Here is a 23360-nt window from a genome sequence, read left to right as displayed (position 1 = left end):
CAAATCGAGGTGCTTCAGCCATTTCCCTGATCACTCCCGCCAGAGGTAGTGAGAGCGAGCTGGGGCTTGAACCCCAGGCACTAAGACAGGGAATGAGGCATGTGCCTAAAGCCTGGTCCTATACTTTTTTAAAATGAAAGTTAAAATTGTATTGAAAGCTCTTAATTTTTATGTAATTCCTTTTTTTCTGTTCCAAGATGCCAACTAGGTCCCTAAGTTACATGTCCCCCCCCCGAAACTTCCTTCGTTCTTTTTGGCGGTAGTAGTATTTCCCTTGTTTCTGGCAATTTTGACAGTTTTGAGAAAAAGAAGTAATTTGAAGGCCCTGCAGTGGGAATCCACCAGCTGTCTTTCTCCTGATTAGACTGGGATTGGGATGTAGGACCCCAGGGGTTAACATCATGCTCCTCACGGGATATGAATGGTGTCACTCTGAACTCTGGCTTAGACCTTGTGGTCCTGATCCTCTGACCGAGGCGATGTTTATCAGCTATTTTCTGCTGTGAAGTTATTCCTTCGATCCCTTTCTTTACTGAAGTTTTTGGAAAAGTGTCACGCAGTTCATCCTAAGAGACAGGGAGTTACGTTCTGCCTCCTTGAAGGTGGGGTAGCTAGCTAGAAAAGTTCCTTGGAATTCTGCAAGTGTCATTGTGTCCTCACACCCATTGATTTATTTATTCGGTCTTTTTTTGTGCGTCACTATGGACCGATGGGTATGTATTTTATACTTCGAGTTAGAAATCAGTATTACTTTGCTTTGCTGCTCAGATTGTTCCAGCTTTGGCCGTTGGCTCCAGAGTCTCTCTGACGCGCTTCCTGCTTGTGTCTTGGCTTGCATGTATAAGATTCGCAGACCTCCATGGGAAGACTACAGCAGCCGAATATAGAAAAGAATTTTTTTGGCCTTTATTCTGGGGAACCGCGGGTCACGGATTTCACTTCCCCTGTGCAGTGGAGAGGCAGAGCGGACTGCAAAGGAAAGACAAGCCCAAGAGCTGTGCAAGAGGGTTTTAAACTCCCCTTGACAAGGAAGCTGAAGCTGGGGTTGCTTTGACCCTTATTTGGTGGGGGATCCTGGTTTGTGCCCGTCATTGGTGCAAAGGTGATTTGCCTGCCTCAGGGGCATGCCACAATTCTGCCTTTCATTCTAGGTTGCAGCCTGTGACCAGGCTTGAAGCAAGCTCCGCCTTCCTCCAGTTACCGGGGCAACCATCAGATTGTTTTTTTGAGTACTTCCTACTTTTTCACACTAAGATGCTGTAAACGCCTAGATATTTTCTTCCCCAGGCCTTGACTCAATCATATCTGCAAAGATCTGATTCCTTTAATTGAAGATTGGTGTTAGAAATAAGGATCTGGATAGTAGCTATATTCTGATTTTTAAATTATTTCAATATGATTCCCTTTGAGGTCTTTTAAGCTGATGAACACTTCAGGTATTTAGAAATTTAGTAAAATGAAGCAAAGCATGAGTTTTCTTCTAGACAGCCAACAATCTTGAAGGCAGTGGAAATTAAGATACATAATCACATGAAATATACAATCTCACCTAAAATTAAAGTTACATAAGTGGCACTGGAATGCTTATACAATCCTTCTAAAAAATACGGAGGAATCTACCAACCCTTCTAAAGTATTTATTTCTCAAGAATATTTCTTGATTTTTGTAATGCAAAAATTTTTCAGAAAAGAATATTTCATTTTCCAAAATTTGAGAATAATGATTGCCTGAACTTCTCAGTAGATTAGAACTTGAGAAACTGCCTCCTTGAACTCCACAGCCTCTTTCAGAGCAGAAAGAGGGTTGACGTGGGCACAGGAGAGCTAGCTCCCTGGGTGCAGGGTTAGGGCAACAAGGGAGAGAATGGTTTAGGGTTGCTTAAATGCAAAACACAAGACCCTCCTCTGCTCTTAAAGGATATGAAGCCAGAGGCCTGGTGGGCAGATACTCAGGATCAGATATTTGGGGTGAAAGAAAAAGCAGGTTTCATTAGAATCTATATTTACGCCATGTAATTTATCAAAGAGCTTAATGTTCTCTATGTGTGATGTCACTTAGAGTTAATTCTGAAAAAATGGAACAATTATTTTATATGTTATATAACAGTTCGATGGTTCCTAAGTCAGTGTTAGAAACAATAAGAACAGGTTTCTTGTCTTTCAAAAACAGCCTGAATAGAATTGCTTCTGGATGCTATGGTACTATTCTGTAGATCAGTCATGTGAAGAGTACTGACCAATACAACCTGAGAAATCTGGAGGGGAAAGAGATAGGTATTCTTAATGTTCCATTTAGATCCAGCTGTCCTGTGCTGGGATGGGACATAGAGCCTAATTTATCATCAGTAAGTTTAAAATGTACTCCTAACCGTAATAAGATCTACTCATCATGATAAAGGATGCATACAGAGAGATAAGACTGTTACTCAATAAGTATAATCAGGCGATGAAAGGGCAGGAATACAGATGGAGCAGTGAACAAATGAAATATCCTCATAAATTATATTACAAATGAACATTATAAATTATTTAAAAATTAAGTATCTTCAGTACTTCTCCCTAAAGGAATATAACTTTTGGAAAATCACTCATTTTATCCTTTTCAGAAATGATGGCTAATACTGTGAATAAGTGAATGATGTTTGGTTTTGTTAGCTGTAGATCTTAGAAAATCTTGGGCATCTTTATTTTCCAAACAATATTTTATAAATTTGTTTTTCTTCAAACATAAAAGTGTTTTCCAACTTTACCGCACTTGGAAGTTACTAGTTTCTTTAAGTGAAATCAATAGTTAATTTTTTTCTTAGATTTACTTCTCTTTTATCCTTACCAGCTAAAAAGCCAAAATATATCTTTATATCTTTTTATTTAAAAAACTAGTTTAATATTTGCTCGCTATTATATTATATTTCAGTGTACTGGCCTTTGATTCATCTGTAGGTCACATCCAGTTATTTATTCATAGATGCGCTTAACATTTGTAGATACTTACACGAATCCAGCCACTCTGGTAGAGCTTGCGAATGGAGAGTTGAATAAAGAGAAGCTTGCCTTGCCCTCAGGGAGTCACATTCAGATTGGAAGAGACAGACACTTAACAAATAGACAGGAAGTGTATCATCTGCCAGGCCACCCTAAATGCAATAGAAGAGAATGAAGCAGGAGACTTAGTGTGCTTTTATGTAGTGTATCAGAAAATTGAAATTCTCCTCCCCTGAGAATAAACAGGACTTGGACCAACAATACTTATTGAACAGTGCTCTCTCAGGGTTCTCCACTGTGCTCCAGATTGAATTACTGTTCCCTCACACCAGTTCAATGAGGCAGGTCATCTGAGCCAGGAAGTGCAACCTGCCTGTGAAAGAACCGAGTATTCTAAGGGCAGCCGCACCCGAAGGAAGATGGTTGATTTTAGAAACATAACAGAAATCTTTAAACATAACTCATTTTAAACACTGAGAAGTTAACTGGTTTCTGAGGACACTAAAAGAGGGTTAAAATAAGAGCTTCATTTAGTGCTGTGTCCTGTGTGAAGGAATACGTCTCAACCTTGGCATTGCCTTCTTAAGTAGTCTGGCGCCTTTATCTTTTCCAGAGCAAACACTGTGGTGACCTGGTGGTGATTGCTGTTCCTAACAGCTTTGTTCCCTGGTTTCGAGGCAGGCATCTCAAGTGTGTTCATGTTTTTGTAATTTTGAGATCGGTAATGGAAGGTCCACATCCTGTTTTCCCTAGAACTATGTACTCTGACCTCTGTATTTAAGAACTTGGCTAGCATCATGAAGGAGTTCTGGTTTCTTCGTGACAGGAAAATAAATACTTTTAACCATCTTTAAAAATCTGTGAAGCTTTTAGGGAGTTCTTTGCAAAATTAGCTGGAAGCCAGTTGAATAGTTAGGATTCTTGAGTCTATGGGCAGTTGACACATGAAGACTTATCTTCAATTACAAATATGTTGCTAATAATGTAACAAGAAAGTGTTGGTGAGCAAGGCTCTAGAGCTGGCTGACTTAATCTGGTTTAGTCATTTCTTTCCCCAGAGTCCCACAGGAAGATGTGTGTTCTGAAAGTGACTAGAAAGGACGAAGCTTAGATCAATGCATTCTGTGTCTTAGTTTCTTCACTTGAATCTGATAGTGTTATTGAAAGCACTGCATCCAGTACATGCAAGTAGGGCATCACACACCACATTTCTCCATCACCTCCCCTGTAGGGGATAATATCATCTGGAGCAAATACGTGGAGAGTGAATACTACACTGCTAAATGAACAGTGGATTAAAGAGAAAAATCAAAGGGGAAATTAAAAATTTGCTTGAAGCAAATGAAGGCATCCACACAATAAAAAAAATATCAAAACTTATGGGACATGATCAAGGCAGTGTTAAGAGGAAAATTCATCTCAATCAATCCTTATGTTAAGAAATTAGAAAAGCACCAAGTAAATGAGTTAACCATACATTTGAAGGAGCTGGAAAAACATCAGTAAAACAATCCCAAAATTAACAGTAAAAGAGAAATAACCAAAATAAGGGAGGAAATAAACCAAATAGAGACCAAAGGAATCATATATAAGGTCAATGAATCAAGGAACATAGCCTTTAGAAAAAGATTTCCAGCATTCAAATTCTCCTCTCCCATGAATTAGAAGTTTTTGTGTGTCTTAAAAATAGAACAGTCATATATCTAGTTATATATTATGTGTAATGAATGAGTCAATGCAAATATTTGACACATTGTCAGAGCTCAAGACCAATTTTTGTTGATGTTAATATTGTTACTATTACTACTACTTGCTATTTATTACTTGTGGCTTGGTGTCCAATTCTTTTTTTTTTTTTTAATTTATTTATTTGTATGTGAAAGGCAGATTTGGAGAAAAGGAGAGACATAGAAAGATCTTCCATCTGCTGGTTCCCTCCCCAAATGACTGCAATGTACAGAGCTGAGCCTCTGCAAAACCAGGAGTTTCTTCCAGGATTCCCATGTAGGTGCAGAGGCTAGAGGACTTGAGCAATCCTTTACTGCTTTTTCAGGCATTGAAAGTGGAGAATCCAGGACGTAAACCAGCACTGATATGGAGTACAGGTGCTACAGACAGTAGATTTAGCATCTACACCACCACACTGGCCCATCTCCAACTTTTAATGTAGTATTCTAAAGAGCAAGGTTAAATCACATAGCATTTTTCTTTCTCCATAGTAGAAAAGCCTAAGAAGCCACCATTGCAATTGGCCAAGGTCTACCTTGGCTCTTTTTTCCCAAACCCAAATTTACCTCTTCTCACTGTAATATAAGCTTTCTTGGGGTAAAAGAGACACAAAAAGTAGAAAAGGTACTTGGAAACACAGAACATGACCTTGGAAGACGTGAGGTCAGTCCACCCAAAATCAGGTTGTAATACTCCAGCAGTTCAATAATAGTTAAGAAATAGAGTGAAAAAGATGGCCAGAAATGACTCGAGTTGTTCGGGCTTTTGAGAGAAAGAAAAAAACCTAAGAGGAGAACTTCTAGGCCTTGACTACTTTTACACAGTTAAATAAAAATGCCCATGGAGTTAAAGTGACCTTCCCCAACCTTGTGGAAGAGTATTCTGCCAAATGTAGGAATCCAAGGCTATCTTCAAACATTCCTCTCTGACTAAATGACCAAATAAATGCCAATGCCTGAAGTCACCTCAATAAAACTTATCCGACTAATGAACAAGTCCAATTCATTAAAAGCTAAAGATTCAATTGCCAAATGACCCGTGCGTGAAAAACTGATATACCAGTACATACTTGAGCTATCAGAGAGGTGGTCTGACATTTCAAGCGAAGATGAGGATGGAGTTAGGATGAGGCATTGTATGTGTGATTGCTTACGTGGGAGTACAGGTGGGAAGCTGGCCCCATCCAGTGCTTCTCTTATAGAGCAAGAACTCAAGCATTAACCATGACTTCAAGTTTTTAACTTAAGACTGAAATGTGGATGGATCTTAGGTGAGTTTTGTAGGCATTTTCATCTTAGCCAAAGGTTAGAATTAAAACAAAAACATGACAAAGGGTGTACAGGCCAAACACAGTCCATGTAAAGTTTTGAACAGGCGGTGTATCTTCAGGTTGTGATCTCTTCTGCAGAGCCCGGGTATTGGCCTGCACAAGATCGATGCTTTCAGTCCAAAGGAGAGGGCTCCAAAGCCCGAGAACATGTGTCAGCTTGCCGTTTTGCTGAAGTACAAATTGGTATCCCCAGTGCTCTAAGGCTAACTTCCTAATATGATTTGTTTAACTGGGCTGTGCTTTGTTCTCTGCCTAGTTTCCAAATTTCAGTGTGGCTTTGGGGTTACTCACACCACATTTGAATACATAGAGTATCTCAGGAAACAAATGGAGCCTTTCTTAAAGAAAAGCTCATGGGAGGAGTGAAGAGAAGTAGTTGATGTCTAATATTAAAAACAGAAATGAAGAGAGAGTTTCAAGGTCACTAAGTGTTTAAGCAGAAAGTACAGGTTTGGTAGCTTGGGGTAGACTTCAGTGAGCATCCACAGGGGATTTCAGTGAAAATAATGAATTTTTTCATCAACAGTAGCCAAGATTAGGGAAGAAGAATATGACCAGATGACTTAAAATGTTAGTTGTATTTTATTCTAAGATTAAATTTATGGACTATAAAATATTTGTGGATTAGCAATTTTTAAGTTAGAATATTAAATATTTTCTGAGAGAGGAGTGGTGCCCCCCCCTTTGAAGACCAAGAAATTATGTGGTACTTTATAATTTATCCTAAGTTCTTTTCAATGTTTAAGCCCTTGGATAGATTTCTGAGGCCAGTGATTGTCTTTCTTTCTTTTTATTTCATTTTTCTGTTGTTTCCTTTTGTATTTTTTAGTACAATGGTCTATTCATTGAAAGTTCTTAATAAATAAATGAAGTATGTGAAATTATGTAAATGTGTCTCCAAACTTTAAGCATGTATGTTTTAAATATGTGTTTCTGTCAGCTGTGGAAACTGTATGTTTGCCTTGTATTATAAGGGCTATATGCCTTAGACTTACAAGAATATAGATTATGCTCTGTTTTTAAATCATAAACAGTACAATCTGTGACTTGAAATCTCTCTCTCTCTCTGCATATACTTATCTTCTTAACATGTTTAGTTAGAAACCCTATGACAGGAGGTTTCTTAGGGTTTTAGTATTTCCTGGCTTAGAAATAAAACAGAATAAAAACAGTCTTTGTATTTCCTTTTGAAAACCAAAAGGCTTTGGCAAAAAAAAATTACTAGAGCACATTTGAAATAAAGCATCTGAATCATCATACTGTGTTTGGCTTGAGCTATAGAAACTGGGCTGAAGTTTTCTTCAGATTGAGGCTGTGTGCAGTAGGATGGAGTTTCTAAGACTAAGGCCCAATGATGTCACATGGTTTAGACTCAGCTCACTCCTGAATCACCTGTTCTGCTTTTCTAGTGGCCCTGTGAACTATTTAGTTGCCTTCCAGCTTTCTTAGAAACGTGAAACAGAGAAGCTCTAGGGAAGGACCATGAGTTTAATTGTCTGTCTCACTTTGTCTTCCAAAAGGCTTCCCCTTCTACCAACTGGACAATTAGTGTCAGAAGGACTGCATCAAAAGATTAAAAGGATATCGCATAATCAATATAACAATACATGTAAAGGACCAAAAAAGCAAAAATAAGCCAGACACTGTTATAAAATAATAGAGAGCAAAGCAGAAAAAAATGAAATGGAAACACACACATATATACATATAATGTATATAGTTATAATATAACATAAATGTCATAAGTGTTATACCATTATCTGTATAAATAGTATAAATGTTGTAATATTATATGTAATATATATATGGTCAGTAAAATGCATACTTGGGCTTGTAATGAAAATAGAATCAATAAACCTTTAGCCAAGAGAAGCACTCCAACAAATGAAATTGAAAATGAAAAAGTAGGCATCACAACTGATATCACAGATATAGAGAGGTTCATTAAGGAATATTATGAACAACTATATGACAGGAAGGAAGGAATAAATTGCTGGATACAGATATGCTAAAATTGAACTATGAAGACATAAATTAAATAGACCAATAGAGATTGAATCAACAATCAAAAGTCTCCCAGTAGATCGGATAATTTCACTGCTTAATTCATCAAACCTTTAAGAAAGAACTATCGCTAATCCATCACAAGTTATTCCAAAAACAATGAAAGGGAAGGAATGCTTCCAGTTCATTCTGTGACCATCATCCCTTGATTCCCAAACCAGTCATGATACAACAGCAAAAATGTAAAGACATGACCAAAAACAAAGAAACAAAATCCCAGGGATACGGAGACAACAATAACAAAAAAAAAAAGAAAACTGTAGAACAGACTCCCAAATGAATATGGATTGAAACTGAGGGTTTCACTGCTGGACTTGACCAAGTTTTCCAAGAAGTACCAAGTGTCATTCTCAAACTAGTCAAGACAATTTAAAAGGAAGGAATCCTCCCAAATCGGGTCAGAATCACCATAATTCCCCAAACCAGTGACAGATACAGCAAACAAAGAGACCGTGGACCAATATTTCTGATGAACAAAGATGCAGAAATCCTTAACAAAATACCAGCCAATTGAATTTAGTAACACATCAGAAATATTATCCACTTAGACCAGTTGGGCTTTATCCTGGTATGCAAAGACCTTAACACTGTCAAGGGAAAATATGGTTATCCCAAAGCCAGCATCAGATTGGATAAGGGGAAAATAGAAGCTTTTCCATTAACATCTGGAACCAGACAAGGATACCCACTGTCACCAGTTATTCAAAATAACCAGGATGTGTCATTCTATGGGGGCAGAAAGCTGAAGATTCCAAGAGACTAATTAATGCTAATAAATGAATTCAGTTAAGTTGCAACCTACAATATCAACACCGCCAAATCAGTAGCAGTTTATTCACAAATACCAGATTTACTGAGAAAGAAATTTATATTTTAAAATATTTATTTGTTATTATTTTGTGGGTGGTGAGAGTGAGAGTAAAAGCAAAAGTGAGAATGAAAAAGCCCTGGTTTATGCCTGCAGTGGCTACAGCTGGTCTGGGTTAGACCAAAATCAGGTGCTGCAAATGTATTCCAGATTTCCCATGTGGGTGACAAGGGACCAATTATTTGAGCCATTGTGACTATCTCATAGTTCTATACTAGCAGGAAATTGGAGTCAGTATTCTGGCCCAATTATCACCCCTATGTACTCTGTTGTAGGTTTGGGCATCTTAGCTGGTTTCTCAACTATTACATTAAACATAAAAACCTTAGATGTCTTCTGATGGATGAATCATAAAGAGTATATATAAAGCAATATATTCAGTGGTTTTAAAAAAAAAGGAATCCTGCCACTGGGAACAAAGCACATGGAACTGGATATGAACATGTTAATTGAAATCAACTTAGCACAAAAAGATAAATGCCAAAAATTCTAAGATGTAGAAGTTAAAGAATCACAGATCTGAATTTAGAATACCAATTATTAGAAAGTGGGAAGTGCGATTGAGAAAGGTTAGTAGGGTTAGAATATGTATCAATAAATAAGAGATTGTTTGTATTTATTTGTAATAAATTATAGTGTTTCATTGCATAGGGAGGTGATTACAGTTCACGTTGTTGCATTTTGTTTTGTGTGATGAACTGAAAGAGAAACTCCAAACAATAAGAAAATAGAAAAACAAATTGCCTGGTGTGACCACTTTATGCTATGTCTGTGTGTTGAAATGTTGCACCGTACCCCATAAAAATGTATGAGTGTCACCTGTGAATCAATAATTTTTAAAAATAAAATAACTTAGAAATATGGAGGAATTGATAGCTTTGCCTGCATGCAGGCTGGCAAATTGAAAAGGCTGTGCCTGATGCTGTGGTGCAGCGGTTCAGATTCTGTGATGCCGGAGTCTCGTGTGAGTGCCAGTTTGTGTTTCTGTTGCTCCACTTCCAGTCGAGTGCACTAATAATGCTCCTGGGAAAGCAGCAGAAGCTGATCCAAATACCTGGGCCCTGCCACCCACACGGGAAGCTCGCAAGGAATGACAGTCTCTCGGCTTAGGCCTCGCCCAGCCCCAGCCACTGCAGTCATTTGGGGAGTGAAACAGTGTTCAATCTCTCTCTCTTTCTGACTTTAAAATAAGAATATTTTTGAAAACAAAATTTGAAAGGACGCCATCAATAAGTAGTAAAATTTCATTCCTACATCTTATCTCTCTCTCTTCCTTATGAATCTTTTTCTTTCCTAAAGTTTTGCTTTGGAAGTGTTAGACCCCTCACATGAGAAATTCTGGGAAGTTCAGAAAGACAAGATTTTTAGATTGTTAGTTCCTAGCTTTGTAAAGGTCACTTTAATCTAATGTAGGAAATGATTGATGAAGTCTGGCATATGTAGTTACTTGAAGGAACATTTATCTCAGGATTGATTAAAAGAGACATGTGTGTCTGAAATTGTCCTTGTTGCAAAGATTTCAATCCAAAATAGAGAAAGCTTCCCAGGTAATGACAGTTCTGTTGCATATTATCCACAGTGGGGTTTTTTGTTTTGTTTTGCTGCTGTTGTAGTTTTGAGATATTTGTTGTATGTTTTCTGCGAGTAGCATTAAACAAAGGAAGGACATTTCTTCCGTTTGTCTTTTACTCTATCCATCTGGTGGTATATTTGCCATCCTATCAGGGGCTGTTCATTCATTCAAAAATATTTTGAAGATATCAATTATATTGAATCCATGTGGACATATAAATAAGAACAAATGAGCCCTTATAAATTCAAATGTGCACTTAAAATATGCAGATGTTGTACAAGAATGTATTCTCCCGAGCTTATTTTTGGCAAGTTGGTGTGGTTTATTGGCAGAGAGCTCTGTCTTTGGTGAAAGAGCTAAAATATCTGCTTTGGTCCATGTTGTACACTGAATTTTGAACTCTGTTCTTCTGTCTATAACTACATCACAAATTCCTTTTATACCAACCTGTGCTCTTTATTTTCATTGAAGTTTCTACCCAGGATAAATTTTTCTTTGTAATAAATCTTGTAAAAGTATATTTGATGTTTAGACCTCAGAAAACTAATGGTGCCATCTAAGCCCAGATCAAAATAGTCAATGTTTTGATTTCATATCATTGATTTCACAGATTTCCTTTATCATGGAAGACTTTATGATTCTTTTCTCTCAATATCCGTATTATACTTTATACTTACTTAAAGAATCCTAATTTTAGATTTTTAAGAAGATCTGGTAATCTCTCTCCACATAATTACATTTATTCTAATAAAATACTATGTGTCATGGTTTTAGGTCTGCTACAATAAAGTTGAATTTATGTTCCTTTAAATATTCGATGATCTGTTTTAGAATTTAAATAATTGCCTTCTTTGGTCTTAAGTATTGCATGATGCCTTTATGCATCTGATGAAACACTGTTTGTTTTCTGATATTCTTTTGCTTTTAGGTGATTTGGGCTCTGTGGATCTGCTCATTTGCCTGTCTTCTAGGAAAGCCGACGGGCACCCCTGTGTATCCAAGGAAGACATGTGCCGGCTAGGCCCTCATCAGAAGGTAAAGCTCTTCCCCGGGTGCCTGGGTTGAATAAAGTCTGTTGATGATAGTGTTCTGTCTCCTGGTCTCTCCTGCTTTTTAGAAAGTCTAGAAAAATTAGAACCTTGTATCCATGAAGAATGTTCCAACTGGCCATACCTTGTGCAGTTTGCCTTGAAACTGTCAGCATTTTTCATTTGATAGAATCTCTCTCAGCTTCTGCTGCTGCTGTTTTGTTGTTTTACTGGGTAAGGCTCAAATTCTACCCACCATTTATTTCGCTTCAAAGATAGATGGATAATAAATGATAGAGTAACAGGCACTGAGTTAGAAAGAAAGGTAGACAGCGCTCCCATCTGCTGATCCACTCCCCAAATGCCCTCCATGACTGGGGCTAGGGCTCAATCACAGCCAGGAATCTGGAGCTGAAGCCAGGTGTCCCCCATGAGTAGCAGGGGTCTAGCTGCTTCAGTTGTCACCTGTGGCCTTCCAGGGTACACATTAGTAGGCAGCTGAAATCAGAAGTGAAGCCAGCACTCAACCCTAGATACTCCCTTACATGGTATGGATAACCCAAACCATGTCTTTTTTGTTAGGCCAAATGCCAGCCCCCAATCTTTTCCTTTGTTAGTATTCTCTGAACAATGCAATGAAACAGCTGTTTATATAGTGCTTACACTGCATTAGCTATTGCTTGTGAGCCATATAGCCATGAGTTGAAGTACATGAGAGGATTCTTTGGGTTACATGTGTGTCATATTATGTAAGACACTTGAGCATCTGTGGATTTGCGTGTCTGCAAGAGTCCTTGAACCAGTGTACCCCGGGTACTGTGGGATGACTGATGATGGCGGAAGGAGTGGAAAGCAGGGAGTATGGGTCAACTGAGAGAGAAAGGGGAGTCCGTTGCACTGGGATTGTCTTTTTTAACTTTTTATTTTGATGTAGTTTTAGACTTCCAGAAAAATTGCACACATAGGGCAGAGATTTCCCATACACCTTTCACTGCACTGGCTCTAATATTCACACCTTACATAACCATGGTACATTTATCAACACTAAGTTGTTAGTACTAGTACAAACCATTAACTAGATTGCAAACATTCTGATTTGATCACTTTTTAAAACTTAGACCTTTTTTTCTTTTTCAGAGTCCAATGTAGAATCCTTGTTATACTTGAGTTTAGTGTGTTTTCAGTCTCCAATCCCTGGCAGTCCTCCATTCTGCCTTTTTTAAAATGACCTTGACGTTTTGAAAGAATATTAGTGCAGTATTATGTTGAAACCCTCTCAGTTTGGATTTGTCTTGTGCTCTCCCATGAGGCTGCACATTTTCAGAGAGAATGCCATGGAAGTGAAATGCCCTTTCGCCGTGCAGGGTCAGGGATCCGTGACGTCCACCTGTCTTGTTTCTGGTGACATTCAGCCTCCCACGTGGCTTAAGAAGTGTCTGTTGGCTTCTGCACTGTGGAACCAGTCTTTTCCCCTTCTGTAATTAAGAAATATCTTGAGAGGTGATACTCAGGGACTAATCCAATATCCTATTTTTTGAGTTTTTCCCCCCAAACTTTTGCTATTAATTTGAGTATCAAGAGGTATTGCCCATAACAATGACTATTCTTAGTGACTATTCTTATATGCAAATGATGTTTTTCTATTTCTCTAATTTTTCCTATATTTATTAGTTCAAATTCTTCTTCCTGAAGAGCTATTTGTATAAAGGTGGCATGCCTGAGTTTCTTTTATTTTAAAAAATGGGAGAATTTTCACAGAATAGGGTTAGGTTTTTTGTTGTTGTTTTTAAAAGATTTACTTATTTTTATTGCAAAGGCAGAGTTACAGAGAGAAGCAGAAACAAAGGGAAAGATCTTCTGTCCACTAGTTTACTCTTCAAGAGGCTGTAACAGTCAGAGTCAAGCTGATTCAAAGCCAGGAGCTAGGTGCTTCTTCTGGGTCTCCAATGCAGGTGCAGGATCCCAAGGCCTTTGGCCATCCTCTACTATTTTTCCAGGCCACAAGCAGGGAGCTAGAGGGAAGTGGAACAGCTAGAACATGAACTGGCACCCATATGGGATCCCAGCACAAGCAAGGGGACTATTTAGCCACTAGCCATCATGCCTGGCCCTAGGGTTATTTTTCATAAAATTCAGACCAATATCTTTCATTCTGTTGGAAGCCCCAGAAGACCTGAGAGTCTTTTCTAGACCAATGTCTCAGTAATTTATTCTTAGCTTTATTAAGTCACTCATTCATTCATTTAATCACACGTTTTATTTATTCATTCTTTGTTCCTTGTGCAGTTATTGATGAAATAAGCTCTGTTTTAGATCCTAGGAAGACCAACCCTTGGGGATGGTTCCACCATCTGAATAAAGTCTAGAAAACGGAGAGCTCCAGTTGTTGGGGACTCAGATGAAGTCGCTCTGACACAGAGGCAACATACACTAATCAGGCAGCAGCAGAAGTACCTCTGACTTGAGGAACACAAGAAGTGCCGTAGAAGTGTGGTAGGAGAGGAGGCTAGAGATGTGCCTGAAGTGGAGGGCTCAGCGATGTGCCTGAAGTGGGGGGCTCAGCAGGAAATGTAGTTCTTGTTTTTGATGCGGTGTGTGAGGACTTGGGGAAGGAATTAGAGGGTATTGGCAGACAGGTGGCAAGTGCACTTGCCTTTTCAAAGGATTGCTCTGGCTGCTGGCTTGAGATAAGCTACTGTGTGAGCCAGGACTGAATCAGGGAGACCAAGTTTTAGAATAACACTGGCCTAAGTTGAAGGTGTCTTGGATTAGCAGAGTGGTAGTGGGAGAGATGGATGTAGCTAGAACCTGAGCATGGTTTGAAAGTAGCATTGGCAATAACAGGATGCTAGCATTGTGGTGTAGCAGATGGAGCTGTCACCTGCCACACACCATCCCATATGAGTACAGGTTCTAACCTTGTCTGCTCCACTTCAATCCTGCTAATGTACCTAGGAAAACAGCGAAAGACGGCCCAAGTACTTGGGCCTCTGCCACCCACGTGACAGGAACACATGTTCCTGGCTGCTGGCTTCGACCTTGCCCAGCTCTGGCCCCTGTGGCCATTCAGGGAATGAACCAGCAGGTAGCAGAGCCGTCTGTCTTGCTGTCTCTTCTCATCTTTCTGAAATAAGTGGATAAATCTACAAAACAGAAAAAAATAATCCACACTTCTATAATAGTATTATGAGCCAGGTCCAGTTTGTGTGATTGTGTTTACTTACCTCTGTTCTTTACAGATGAGACTGAAACACAGAATGCATGTACATATATATGCATATATGCATATGTGTATTTACATATATGTGCATTTACATGTACAATGCATTGTATATTTATATAGAGATATAAATTTACATATAATGCATTTACATAGATATGTATACGCACACACACATATATATATGAAGCCTCCAAGTTAATTAAAGAAAGCAGGATGCAATCCAAGATAATCTAATCTCAAATTTCTATTTTCTTAATCATATCACTAGAATCTGGCAGAAATACATGTTTAGGCTCTCATCATCAAGCCTTACCTCTAGTGGTGTTCAAGAATACGCACATTCCCCATGCTGCAGCTAGGTAGGATTACTTTGGAGAGTGAAAAATTCCAAGCTTCATGAACCGTGACTTATTTATGTAAACAACATAGCTATTCAACACAGGAGTTGATTCCAATTTGTTGGGGATGTTGTAGGATTGCTAATGACACCAGGATGAACAAAGGAAGGACAGTACTCAAGTTAGGATTGCTAATCACATTAGAGACTTGTAATTATACTGCTTAATGAAAATTGCCGTAAGGTCTCTTATGGAAGATGAAAGACCAAGAGTCTCTCTAGATTGGAGATAACAGTGTGAATTCATAAGCACATGTGTGTGTGCAGTGCCAAGTGAGGTAACGGTGTGTTTATCGCTAGGCTGCGTCCCATCTCACACAGACAAGATGCTTGTGTTTCCAAAGCAGACGGATTCATTTCTGGCTTTAAATGTTTGTAGGATTAGCGGTTGCTAAATCCAGGATGCTGCTTTTGGTATTTGGAGTGCAGAGAACTAGTTAGTTAAGTGACTCTTTATTTTAAAGAAGCCAGGGCATTTCCAGGATCATTGGAGGGGATGATTGTGTGTGAGAAACACGATAGAAAAATAACTTTCTCTGGTTAATCTGGTTCTCTGAGTTTTTTGTTAATTCTTTGTGTTAATGGTGCTGAACAGCTTTGGGAGAAAGCTGAGGAGTTCTACAGATGGAATGAGCAAAAGAGCAGATAAAATACGATGTTGTGATGTTGGCATGATGCCTCAACTGGCTAGCTCTCTGCCTCTGTGCACAGGCATGCCACAGGGGTGCTGGTTCATGTTTCTGCTGCTCAGCTTCCCAACCAGCTTCCTGCTTGTGGCCTGGGAAAGGAGTGGAGGATAGACCACTGAGCGCTTGGGACCCTGCACCCAAGTGGGAGACAGGGAAGCGGCTTCTGGCTGTGGATCGGCTCAGCTCATAGACAGTGAAGCAGTAGATGGGAAAGCTGTCTCTCTCCGTCTCTCCCTCTCTGTATAAATCTGTCTTTCTCATAAAAATTTCAAAACCTTAATAAAAGAGATAATATTGTGTGTGTTCATTCTCACTGTCAGAAGTGATCACCAACTTTTCACACACTCAGGTATTTTCTTATACTTCATCAACGGCTCAAATTCAGATGTCTACTCTCTGTGAAGAGTTCATAATATTATGCTTATTACTTTAGATAGAGTTTTTATTTCTAGAATTTATTAATATTATTGGTATTATATATTTTTTACTCTTACTAATGATTTATTTTTAAAAGAAGAGTGATCTTAATTTTGCTTCTGACAATATGTAACAGAAACAATTATATATAGACAAACACAAATTAGGACTATAGAAAATATGTTGGGACGGAAACATTTTTAAATGCATCCTAGTGTCATTTCAATTCAACTTCCTAGAAATATCCCAGGATTTGATTACGATTTTCATTTTATATATGCAACCCAATTGTTTCAAAATGATTTTGTGTCAGATGAAGAGAAGCGGCAGTGTATGTATAAATACACACACGTGTGTGTCTAGACATTAAACTTGATACATGATCCAGATATATATTAAATTTTGAGGGGTATAAAGGTATTCCAGTGTGGGTTCACCAAGTACATAACAAATGTATCACTTTGATGGTGTGTTTGAAGTCTTATTTGGGGTGGGAGGTTGGGGCATGGGCAGTCTATCTTCTGTTGAATTTTGCAGTGAGTCTAAAATGGTTGTTAAAATGAAGTATGCGAAAAATCATTTACCCTCTTCAGTTAGAAACATTCAACAGATAAAAGTTAGCTAATCCCACTTAAAGCTCCTTTGATGATTTTTTGCTTGACAGTGACACAAATCTTAACCACATATACATAAAAATAAGAAGCACTAGAGTATAGGAAGGTGCTATTAGGTTTAACAAGAGGAAGTTAAAGTCTCTGTTGTTTAATTGATGTGCAACAACTGTATGACCTATGACCCCAAATGCTTTTGCTTCTTTGGACTGAGTTACTCAGTTCAACTGCTTTGTTTTGGGCTCATTTTTAGAGTATAACAGAGAGGCTATTTCTGGTGTCATGTGTCACTGTGGTAATGCTATCTCTAACTCAATGCATGCTAAAGACACATGTGGGAGGAAGCCTCAAGGGGAGAGGTCAGAGGGTGAGGGATAGGAAAATAGAAGATAGAAGGGTAGAACAGAGACTTTCACTGACCTGGCTCTGAGTTTGGTTTTTAAGACTATTAGACTTATTTATTTGAAAGACAGGGTGGAGGGAGAAGAGAGAGAGAGAGATCTCTACTGGTGCACTCCCCAAATGATTCAACAACTGGGAGCCCAGAACTCTCTCTGGGCCTCCCAAATGGTGGTAGGAACTCGAGGACATGGGCCACCATCTGCAGCTTCCTGGGTGCATGAACAAGAATGCTAAATCCAAAACGCAGACGCAGGAACTGGGGTTGGCATTTGTGGCAGCCTAACATAATGCCCACCCTGGCTCTGAGTTCTTGAAACCAATGCTTTGTGAGCTGTGTTGATTCTACGTTAGTTCTTTTTGAGAAGTTAGCTGTGATATGATACAGCAACCTGCCCTTCTGTCTGAAATCTGTGTATATTACACATTGTAGCATCCACGTAAATTCTTCTGACTCATTAGTTCCATTATTATCATCCATTTTTCTGGGATTGTTCATTGTTTCCGGTTGGTATAGGATCAAGCCCCATAGTCAAGGCACCCTAGCTCCCCACAGTGGCAGCACATTTGCTCTGACCCAAGCCAGCTCTCAGCTTGGGATGTTCCTTGCCAGGGGTTGCTTTTCTCTCCTGGAATCTATTAAAGATTCTATTAAGTCACTAACAACTGAGTAATTTGCCTTCGGCAGTAAAAAAGCTCAATTGCATTGACTTTGGATGTTATTTGCAATCTAATTTTTAAAAGTACGTTGTATGTTAACTTAAAAATAAACAAGAGATGTGGTGTTACAATATAGTGGGTAACATCTCCCCCATGTGACACAGGTATCTCATATGGGTACCAATTCAAGTCGCAGCTGCTCGAATTCTGATCCAGCTCCCTGCTAACGCGCCTGGGAAGCAATGGAAGATGCCTCAGGAACTTGGACTACTGCACCCAAGTGGGACATCCTGAAGAAATTCTTGACTCCTGGATTCTCTCTGGCCTAACACTATCTATGACAGCCATTTCTGTCTCTCTCTGAATGTCTTTCAAATTAATAGAAGAATTCTTTAAAACATAAACAAACAGGACTCGGCACAATGGCTCAACTGACTAATCTTCTTCCATCTAGTGCTGGGATCCCATATGGGTGCTGGTTCATGTTCTGGCTGCTCCACTTGCCTTCTGGCTCCCTGTTTGTGGCCTGAGAAAGTAGTGAGGGATGGCCCAAAGTATTGGGACCCTGCACCCCCATGGGAGACCTAGAAGAAGCTCCTGACTGCTGGCTTCATATTGCCTCAGTTCCGGCCACTGCAGCCACCTGGGGAGTGAACCAGCAGACAGAAGATCATTCTCTCTGTATCTCCTCCTCTTTGTAGATCTGCCTTTCCAATAAAAGATAAATCTTTTAAAAAATAAACAAGCTTTCATTTTGGATTCTGTATGGCTGCTTTTTGCTGGCCCTTCCTAAACTTTATGAACTGGAGTTGGGTGATTTAAGAAATTCCTTCGTCTTGGTCCACTTGAGCAACTACAACAAAATACTTGAGAGGGGGTCATTTGTAAGCCACATGTTTTCCCGGCTCAGGAGGCCGGGAAGCGGGAGGTTAAGGTACCTGCAGGAGGCTGCTCTCTGCCTCCACCAGGAAGCCTTTTCGCACAGAAGTGACACAGTGGAGAGCAGAAAGCCTGACCAGTCAGGTGACTCCGGAGCTTCTTCCTGTTATGACTGTGTTTATATACATGATAACGATTTTCACAAACATATTTTGACATTTGTTTGGTCCACTCCCCCAATGCCATCCACAGCCATAGTAGCAGCAGGGCCAAAGCGGAGTGTGAGCATCCAACCCAGATTACCCACATGGGGAAAAGGAACCCTGCGACTTGCACTGTCACTGCTTTCTCCCAGTGTCCACATCAGCAGGAAAATGGATTCAGCTGGCGGGGCTGGGCTTTGAACCCAGGGACTCTGATGTGAAACTTGGGCAAGGTAGCCCTCTTCGCTGCTGGAACAGAGCCTCATTCTTGAAACTTCTGCTATACAGGCATGAATCTCATTTACAAAGGGCCTGCTTCGATACTCTAATCACTTTCTAAACGTCCACTTTCTTCTGGTACTTTTTGGCATTTTGATTTCTTTTCTTTTCCTTTCTTCTGCTTCTTTCTTGTTTTTAAGATGTACTATCTTTTATTTGAAAGGGAAGATTTTTAGAGAGAAAGAGAGACAGTTGCTTATTTACTCCCCAAATGCCACAATGGCCAGAGCTGTGCCAAGCCGAAGCCAGGGGCCAGGAGCTTCTTCCAGGTCTCTTATATGGGTGCAGGCGCCCGGGGATTTGTGCCATCCTCTGCTGCTTTTCTAGGCAATAAGCAGGGAGATGGATTGGAAATGGAGCAGCCGTTACCGGGGTCCATATGGGACGCTGGCCCTTGAAGGTGGAGGATTACCCCCGTTGAGCCATGGTGCTGGACTGAATCACTCTTTTAAATATATGGTTTAGTATAGAATCGTTAAAATCATAAGACAAAAATGAAACTTAAAGATCAAAGGATGAAAATGCTTTATTTTACAAAAGAGGAAACTGCCAAAGGGAGCCAAGTGGTCTGTTCAATATTGTAATTGTGACCTGCTGGAAGTGGGACTGCAGCCTGTTTCCTGTGACTGCTTTATTTTCCAACTGCAGCTGAGTTCTTTTTATCGAGCCATGTCAGTAGAACACAGTGGACAAGCCACAGTACCAAGCAAACATCAACCTGTTTTGTAATTATTTTAAAATTTATTTTAGCCAATTGTGAGTCAGAGACAGAACAGAAAGAGCTTCCAGCCCTTGCTCTGCTCCCTGCAGTGTCTGGAGTCAGGGACAAGCCCAGGCTCGCAGCGGAGCAGCGGGAACTTGCTTCATCACTGTTGCCCCGTAGGGTCAGCAGAAACAAGAAGCTGGAGCCAGGTGGCAGAGGTGGGGATTGAACCCAGGCGCTCCAAGGTGGGCTGCTGTTGTTCTAATCGGTGTCTTAATTAGGACTCTGAAAGCCAGCTACTGATTTAATTAACTTCAAGGTTATCAATGAAGGTCAGCCTTGTAACCCAGCAAGTTAAACCTGGGACACCATCTCGTATGGGCGCTGGTTCATGTCTGAGCTACTCCACTTTGATCCAGCTCTGAATTAATAATGGCCTGGAAGAAAAAAAAAACAGCCAGCAGAAGATGGCCCAAGTGGTAGGGACTCTGCCACCTATGTGGGAGACACAGATGAAGCTCTTGGGTGCCAGGCTTAGCCACAGTTGTTGTGGTGATCTGTTGAGTAAGCCAGTAGGTCTTTTCTCTGCCTTTCAAAGAAATAAATCTTTTAAAAAGCACTAAAAGGAATCAGTTATGGTTAAAAACCAAATCTGATTTCAAACTTGCACTGATTTTTCTGTGTTGGTTTTAACTAGACTTCCTGTTTGGCATTAGTTTTGGAATTTAATTGATAACTGTTAATTCACGAGAGAAGAATTAAGTTTATTTGTACCATTGCCTTATAAGCTAAAAATTACATTTTAATTTAGGATAGCATTTATAAATCATTCAAAGAATGGATTTTGGTTAAAACAGAATTTGTCTTCACAATGAGGTGAAGATTGTGTATGAAATTGTAAAACAGATTTAACACTGAGTTATCATTAGATACTTATGCGATTCAAATCACTAAGGGCCCTTGCAGTTGGTAGCTTATTTAACTTGGAGACATATTTGGTGTGATTCTTGCTAAGCAAACTTGCAACTATTCAGTTATTTGTGTTACTATATTCACCACATTTTTATTTATAGCAAGCAAATAGCTTTGAAAAAAGGAATTTGAAACTATGCTTAAATAGTTGACCATGTCCAGGGTGAGTTTTTATTTTTTGCTGTCAAATAAACCTCTGTAGTACTCTAAGTGCTAAGTACTGGATTGGCAGATATTTAAGGGGAGTGCTTGGAGAGGGTGGGCAAAGCCACACACTGAGACTTTCTGCCCTCTTGGATTTTCTTTGCTTTAGCATTTATAAATAGTTGACTCACTGGCTCATTGTTCATTTCTTTTAGGTAAATGTAATACCAGAGGTACAGCACCATATTTGCAGAAAGAAAGGATTATGTCAAATAATGAGAAGATTTCCAGGTAATCTTTATTTTGCTCCCTGTGTATAAACATGTGGGCAATGCAGGCTTCCCTAGCAGACGCCAGCTGAGTTAGTCTTAGATCAGTGTCTTCCCTGCTTTAGTCTCTCAGTTGTGCTATATGATATCTTCCAGACTGAACACAGTTTTGCGAATGGTAAGACTTTGAGAACAAGAGATGCAAATGTAACATCGATGTTTCATTCCGTTTTGGCTTCTGATTTGCTAGATGAGTAAATCTTTTACTCTTTCCTGTTTGCTTTAAAATGATAGTTGACTTTTTTATCCTACCAGATATAAAATACAGATGAGTCATTAATTCAACTTTTCATTTAAGATATATGTCTAAAATAAATATCTGTAAGCTGCGTTCTGTTTTCTATGACAATATCAGCACACATGTGTATCATTTGGTATGATAGCGCAGTTGATTCCATTATCTGCAACTCTTTGGTGTTTATTCTAGCTGGAATTTTTTAATTTACAAATTTGCGACAAACAAGTCAAATAATTTTCATTAGTAGGATATTGATAAATATTTGGAAATTCTAGTTAAAGCAATCTAAGAAATCAATTTTAAATAGAACCTAGAGGCTTCTAAAGTAAGGTTTTCTTTATGTTGTTGGTTTATGTTTTAATATTTTCCAAAGAAATCTTATATAAGCTTATATTTGACATTTTGCTCCCATGCAAGAAACAAATATTTTCTCATTTCTTTCATTTTAAATACTTTTTGTTCTTAAAAACATCTGTAAGTCCTGGACATCAAGTCCAGAACACTGTTTCTCTTACCACTCTAACAGCTATGTTAATTTCTTGTTTACCCTCATGACTGTAAAACAGTTGCACAGCAACATTTTAAATGGAATTATTTCTCTTAGCATTTTCTCTCTCCACTTGAGGATAATTTTCCTAGATGTATGGTTTTAAAGGAATAGGTCTATACATTATTGTCTGATCTAAATTTTATAAGCAGTAGCTTTTGTTGTAGATTACTACTGTGAATATATAATATAAACTCAGTGTTTACAAAATCAGAAATATTTTCCTTAACGTGAATGTTTAATATTTAATATTGAATACAGATTTGGTAGCAACCTAAATTTATAAGATTATTAAAAAGGTAAGATAGTAAAATTAAGCAATAACACTATATAATCTAGACATTTTATTTAGAGTAAAAATGATCTACAGCATTTTGAGGTATGTTTGATTTGGAGATCAACAAAACACACATATGGAGGTTTTAGCCCTGTCACCTATTGGCTGTGTGGCTTGATCTCAGGGAATTGTGGTTGTTTAATCTATAAAGAGTGATAAGAAGCATATATTTTAGAGCAAACATGCATTGTTCCAAAACTGGTAATTATATAATCCTAAGTTTGTACACTCCAACAGTAGATCTCCTAGCATTTAATCGGCTCTGGTCTCTGTCTGTATTTGATTGATCATCACTAAAATGTTATGATTCTGTCAAAAACCACCAGGGGTCAGAGAATCCTGACTCTGCTTCTGCGGCCACCAGTCGGGCTGCCTCAGTGTCATCATTGTCAGCAGACGGTGGTTGCAGGTGTCCAAGATAAATGACTTCTTGTACTTAGAGCAACCAGCAGTCCAACTATCAACGTCTGTGCTAGCTGAACCCTGACTCGCCTGGCCAGGCTTACCAGGCGACTCCTCTTACGGGCCTGCGTTTCGAGAGAGGAAGCCTGAGCTTCGAGAGCTTAGGTCTTTGCACCAGAGAGAGACATTATTTTTGTCAGAATGGACAAGACATAAACTTTCCCTCTGTTGCAGAGCTAAGATACCAGCTCTCGCTTTTATGTCTATCCTCTATGCAAAAATCTCTCAAAAGGCAATTCAAAGTAGTGTCAGTGCTTTTGTTAGCAAAATGTGCACACAGCTGAGAGATGAACAGAGG

The 23360-nt window shown here is 39.1% G+C and overlaps 1 protein-coding gene across 4 annotated transcripts in view; it reads left to right on the top strand.

Moving 5' to 3' along the window:
* CPED1 (cadherin like and PC-esterase domain containing 1) overlaps positions 1-23360 on the top strand; it is a 218244-nt gene that overhangs the window by 41523 nt on the left and 153361 nt on the right. For all 4 annotated transcript variants that reach the window (XM_058654878.1, XM_058654879.1, XM_058654877.1 and 1 more), the window contains exons 3-4: positions 11474-11580; positions 21365-21440. In XM_058654878.1, the coding sequence (XP_058510861.1) occupies positions 11474-11580; positions 21365-21440 (183 nt within the window). The remainder of the gene's footprint in view (positions 1-11473; positions 11581-21364; positions 21441-23360) is intronic.

The sequence above is a fragment of the Ochotona princeps genome, chromosome 25 (genome assembly GCF_030435755.1).
Source record: "Ochotona princeps isolate mOchPri1 chromosome 25, mOchPri1.hap1, whole genome shotgun sequence".
NCBI classification, from domain to species: Eukaryota; Metazoa; Chordata; class Mammalia; order Lagomorpha; family Ochotonidae; genus Ochotona; species Ochotona princeps.
The sequence above is the reverse complement of the archived record's forward strand: the minus strand, read 5'-3'. Positions and strand labels throughout refer to the sequence as shown.